General features: G+C 46.4%; 1 protein-coding gene across 1 annotated transcript in view; it reads right to left on the bottom strand.

The window, feature by feature from the left end:
- The window catches only part of TTC4 (tetratricopeptide repeat domain 4), a gene marked incomplete at its 5' end in the record, with an annotated part of 7134 nt that overhangs the window by 377 nt on the left and 822 nt on the right, over positions 1–5935 (bottom strand). Inside the window, 7 exons of the mRNA XM_010133880.1 lie at positions 725–807; positions 1875–1956; positions 3151–3365; positions 4274–4360; positions 4625–4749; positions 5541–5618; positions 5683–5764. Of these exons, the coding sequence (XP_010132182.1) occupies positions 725–807; positions 1875–1956; positions 3151–3365; positions 4274–4360; positions 4625–4749; positions 5541–5618; positions 5683–5764 (752 nt within the window). The remainder of the gene's footprint in view (positions 1–724; positions 808–1874; positions 1957–3150; positions 3366–4273; positions 4361–4624; positions 4750–5540; positions 5619–5682; positions 5765–5935) is intronic.

Below are 5935 nucleotides of genomic sequence, written 5' to 3'. Positions count from 1 at the left end.
TATTCACCCTCTGGAAGGAGGTTTCTTTCCCAGCTGCCCTTCCAGCTGAAATCTGAGGGTTCATGCATGCTGCTGAGTTTCATGAGCGACTGCACAGACACAGCCCACAGCAGAGGGCCCAGAGCTCTCTCCCACTGGGACAGAACAAGTCCCCAGTGCTGTGCCACAGGCTTTCTCCGGCCAGCTACTAGATGGCACAAGTTAACAGCCCAGGCTTTACAATAACTTTTTGGCTTCACAAACAGCAAATTCTTCTCTCTCAAAAACTGCACAACACTTTAAAGCCTGCTTCAGAGTGAAACTGAGCTGCATGCTCTGCTGGGGGCTGGTCTTGCAGCATTATTAACAGCGAGAGCATTGTTAACATTCAACACCTCTCTTTATATGCTGCTATTTTTTTTTAAAGTAGTACTGTGCAGATGGGTTCTGAAACAGCCCTTTTGTGCTGCTGCTTGTGTGTAGCCCAAAACCCCTTGAGTCCTGGAAAGAGTTGTGCATATTTGGGGGGGGAGGGGCGGGGAAAAGTAAGTCACTAAAGCCAGACATGAAATCCATGCAATCCCTCTGCATTACACCTCCATGAGTGAGGACTACTGAATCAATCGGAGGAGAGTGAGGGCTCTTCAAGTCCAGGAGTTAGGACTATTAGATCAGAGAACAACCTGCACTCAAAGCCCAAACTTCATACTTTTTACCTTCTGGACACGAGCAGGGACAGCCTTACCTCTGGTGCTGCAGCACTTGCAGTAATGTGTGTTCTGGGTTCAGCTTGTACATTTCTGCTCTTTCTTCATCTTCAAAATAGAGCTGAAAAAATTTTTGGAGGGTTATTACGTACCTACAGTACACGAAGGCAAACTACTAAGCTGTTGGAAGTCCAGTAACAGCACTCCATACATTGATTAGAGGTTTGTCAAACTGCTGGTGCTTGACCTGACTGTGTTGGGTGCTAATTCCAGCACCGTGGAAGCCGTGTTGAGCAAACTCCAAACCTTCCCTGTACAAACCAGCTTAGTTTCTCATGGCAGCAGGAAAGCAAAACACACTGGCTGCTCCTGTGCTTTACAGAGAAGCAAGCCAAATCTATAGGCTGCATTTTAGCAGGTGAAATGCGGCAACGATGTGAGCTACACCACGTAGGTTTAGAGATACATGACCAACACAAGCGTAGATTTAAGAGGTTCGAATCCAGCAACTGTGCCTTAGGCTGTACCTACACACAGAGCCGTAACACCCATTTTGGATCAGGTGAAGCAGACAGTCGCTGTCCTTTTGGACCCGTTTCTCACTGCACTAAAGGCCACGCTGTTGCCTGGCACATGGGACACTGAAGTGGAAATGAAACATAAACACCTGCGTCCTTCCACGTACAACTCCTGAAAAATCCTCACAACCTGCTGCGGCCACAACCAACTCGCGTCTCACCTTTGCTGAAGTCTTAATAGACAGGTATTGACGGGATTAGGTGCTTAAGTGCCTCCGGATAGTTCTGTAAATAACCTCTTTTTTAAATAATATTTTCTTGTTTGTATTGAGAAACTTCACAATGCAGTTAAAACAACAGGCTGCCTGCTAGCTTGATAGTCTGAATCTTAATCATCGTTACAGAGATGGAAATCTCAGCACTATCTGTAAATACCTTCTATCAAATACAACTTAAGTGGAAAAGAACTTTCATGTTCATTAATGAATTCTGTGTCCATGTCAGCACATCTGGAAAATGTTTGAGTTTATAAGGGAATGTAGCTCTCCAGATCCTTATGGTAAACAGGTAACGATGCCATTGCTTCCATACACTCAAACCCGTGCATTTTCTCACTCCAGAAAAACCAACACAAACACAACCACCCTGAAACAGAAGTGAAACTTCTCACCTCAAGATTGCTCGGAAGGTATTTTCTTTCTAAATCCCAAGGAGGTAACTCAGCAAACATCACCATTAAATGATCAATAAACCTGAAAGCCAAAATACACCTGGTTAGCTTGGACAAAGCGTTCAGCTTTGGTAATTCGTACAGTTGCATTTGAACGATGGTAAAGACGTATTAGCAAATTAGACAATAGACTCAAAGTAAGTTTAGAGCTCTAACAGCTTCTTCCCTTCAAACTCACGGCTTTCCCGACGAGACCAAGGCCCTGCTGTAACTCATGTTATTGGTCTCAAATCTGAGCACTGCAACAGCAAATTATTTTTAACTTTTCCTTCTTACCCTGAAAAACATGCCAGAATAAACACCCTGCATTTCGCCTAAAATTCATTTTCCTTCTCCATGATCCCAGCAGCCCCACGCTTCATCAGACCAGAGTGCTGAGAACATGGCTGCGTGTCAGCGGCTTGTTTGTTTCGCCGCTTCGGGAGTGTTGGTGGCCAGTTTAGTCCAAGAACACATTTTCACTTGCTTTGGTCATGAAAAGGCACAGCAAACACTACCGTACAGAATCACAACTTTACTGCATTGTGATTTTAAGTCCTAACTTTACTAGTAGATCTGAGGAATACTTCTGTCTCAACACCCACCCCCCCAAAAAAGTTACAAGTTCCAAGTTTTTTTAACCTTGCAAGACCAGCAACTGAAGTTGACATCAAGAGAAGGGGAATTCTCACCTTGCCAGTCACTTGGCTCATAGTCTGGAAGCTCTGCGGCACTGGCTGGGCCTGCTGTAAGCCCTAAGGAAATTATGGGGCTGCTGATGGTTACGAAAGGTCCCTTTTGGAAACTTTTTATTAGTTTTAAGTTTAATCCTCCTTCTGAGATCCCATATTTGGAGGGCTTCAAAACAGCATCTTAATGAACCTCTGAAATCTAAGCGTGGGATGGGTCACGGTAATTACTGATCTACACACGCACTGCAAACCCCTGCAATCACACTGGCCAGATACGATGAGTTTCTCTGCTCTACGCCCTCCTATTTTGGCCCTCACAAATTTTGCCTGTCGTGTTTTAAAGATGCATTTATAAATCCTAGAATAATTCAGGTTGGAGTGACCTCAGGAGGTCATCTAGTGCAACCTCTTGCTCAAAAGCAGGGTCAGCTGAGAGATGAGGAACCTTGAGCTGCCTCATTAGCACGGCATTGCTTCCCTCGCTGTCTGCTCTCTTCTACTCACTCGCCCCCTTCAGGCAGCAACGCTGCGGACAGTGCACTTACCTGGAGTTCTCCTGAAAAGCCGCAATGAAGTCTGTTTGCTCGTGCTCAGGGTACAGGAAGAGGACAGGCCAGTTCAGGTTGCCATCAGCATCTAAGTGCACCTTGGCTCCCGTGGCATTGTCAGGGTGGAACCCATCTAAGGATATCTCAGCCAGGCCATCTGATATTTCCTCTTCCTCATTTGAAGGCTCAAGAACCAGCTTGATATTTCTTTCCTGGAAGGGAGGAAGTTAAAAAAAACCCAAACAACTCCAACCACAAACCAAGCCCCCATGGTGGGGAGAATAAGAGCAAAAGATTAGCAGTCAGTAAAAGGACAAATTGTGCCTCTCTTATCCATGAGTCAGCTCTTAAACATGCCATCAAAAGCCTTCCTACAGGATCAGGCTCAGGTGACTGGTCTTCCCACTAGAATCCAGAACCACAGCCAGCCACACAGCCTCCTCATAAAACAGAGGAGGAGAGGTGGGAATGCAGAGGACCCGGCGTGCCGAGAGAAGAGCCTGGGAAAACATAGGGAAAGGGCTGAATCTGAAACCCTGTTCTTTGGGACCTAGCCAGCACAACTTCAGGGTGCAACCACTCACACCAGCTCCTGAGAACTCCCACTCTGTCCGCGAGCTGAAGAAAGCTCCCTCTTTTCTTTGGAAAGACAACTGCAGAACGGGAGACCTGAGTTTACAGAACAGCCCCAAAGAGCTTAACATGGCCCCAACATTTGCCGAGGAGAGAGAGGATCCAAGACTGGTTCTCTCCTCCACCCTACTGGATGGTTATCTTCTGTCCTTACCCTGAAGTAACGCCCACCAGCAGCAAATGAAGCCAGGTTCACTGGGCCAGCGGGATGCCCACAGCCCAGCAGCCAGTGCGCTCTCTTGGATGCGCAGTCTGTCTCCTAACACGGGGTTTGTGTCCTGCATTAGTTGTTACTCAAAATACAGAAACGGGGCTGGGAGCTGGGGCTACAGCCACACTGATAAGGAGAATCATGGTTTTAATTCAATTCTTGGGCTCTAGCCCTAAAAAGCCCATGTATGAGAACCACCTCTTAGAGACAAACAAGAGAGCTCTTAAAAAACCAAACCAAACCAAACAACACAAACCAAACTGCTCACTGACCCACCTTTATCGCTGCAAGCAACATTTCCTTTCGGCACTGCTCTTTCTTCTCCATGGCCTTGGCTTTCCTCGTGTCCCGCTCCTCAGCTCGCTACGCATAAGAAAAGGTTGCACCACGGTCACACACAGCAAGCCAATGCCCATCACTGCTCTACGCTGCCAACGAGCGGAGAAATCAGTTCAGATCTTCAGAAAGGTCCCCTCCGGCTCCTTCCCCTACACATCTCAATAACAGACGCTACACAGAACCGCCGCTCCATTCTGTCTGGGGACATCACACTACACAGAAACTTGTAGGGAGCACTCTTCAACCAAGGAACCTGACGCGTAGACACTAGACTGCCTTAATATTTACCTTCAGTTTGTCAGCTTTCGCTCTCACTTCCACAAGCTTTTTCTCTTTGGAATCTATTCGCAAGCCCTCCTCGCACCATGCTATTGCTTCAGAGAAATTCTTTAGCTCCATGTGACAGAGAGCTCCTGGAAGGATTAAGATTTTAAGTTTCCAGTATTGGAGTCAGTATACAATTACTACACACAGTGGTGCTTATAAAGACAGCGTCAGCACTACTGCCTTCACGAGGCAAACACAGCAGCACACGCTGTTGTCTTGCAGTATCGTGTTCAATTGCAGGCTTCCAGCAGGTCAGCTGAGGAGAAAACCTGAAGTATTTCAGCAGTTCTTCTATTATTTGCTCTTCTAGCCACAGAAATCAGCAGAACGATGCTAGAAACGTCTGTTAAGTGAGTGTAATTAACATCTCAGTATTTGTCTCATAAGGGAAAATAAAGTAGCCATTTCCATGGAGTGGTACATAAAGGGGAAAACAACGCAATCAGAAAAACTAGAGCTGGGGAAACCAGTGAAAGTTATGCTGTGCTCTACAGGAACAGGTCCAACACCTCTTTGACAGATACAGAAGCTCAAGAGCAGAAAGGTAAGTGTTTTGACTGCAAATCCAAAGCAAAATGCAGAGCTCTCTTTTGGGGAGGAATAACAATAACAAAACAAGAGAAAAGAAGTCTCGTACGGTAACCATGTTGCTCTGCTGTCCGGAAACACAGTACGATGCCCGCTCACAGTAACTGCAGGTTTACAGACACTGTTATTTAACACTCGGAGTCACGCAGCGAAACAAAGCAACACCTGACAAGAGCCTGTTCCAGAGCTTGTAACAACAACAGCATAATAAGGAAAACTGGTGTGTCCAAAGATGTTTTGAAAGGATGTTCCTTGCGCTCCATGCGGTAACACGCACTTTGACTCTTACCTCTTATGACTGCTTTGAGATGGGTGGGCTTCAGCTTTTTTGCTTGGATGGCATCATTGAGAGCAGAACGGTAGTTACCTGTGAAACAAGCAACAACTGCTCAGGACCTTTCATTTATATTTAAAATCCAGCCAGATCTCACACAGAGACAAATAGCTCACACAGAGACTCTGGAATTCAGTTTCTACACTCACTGTGAGGCGAGCAGAGGGAGAAAGAGCAAACTAGAGAGCAAGAAGTGGAAGGATGGGAATCCATCATACAGGTGAGGTAAGTAACCTGTGAGCAAACCATCCCCCAACTGCAACACACCACGACATTAAAAGGCCAAGAACACCTCCTCTGCTGCGCGGATGCTGTCAGTGGGATGGGTGGTACCTTGAGCAGGACATGGC

The sequence above is a fragment of the Buceros rhinoceros genome, unplaced genomic scaffold (assembly GCF_000710305.1).
Source record: "Buceros rhinoceros silvestris isolate BGI_N320 unplaced genomic scaffold, ASM71030v1 scaffold30093, whole genome shotgun sequence".
Lineage (NCBI taxonomy): Eukaryota > Metazoa > Chordata > Aves > Bucerotiformes > Bucerotidae > Buceros > Buceros rhinoceros.
The sequence above is the reverse complement of the archived record's forward strand: the minus strand, read 5'-3'. Positions and strand labels throughout refer to the sequence as shown.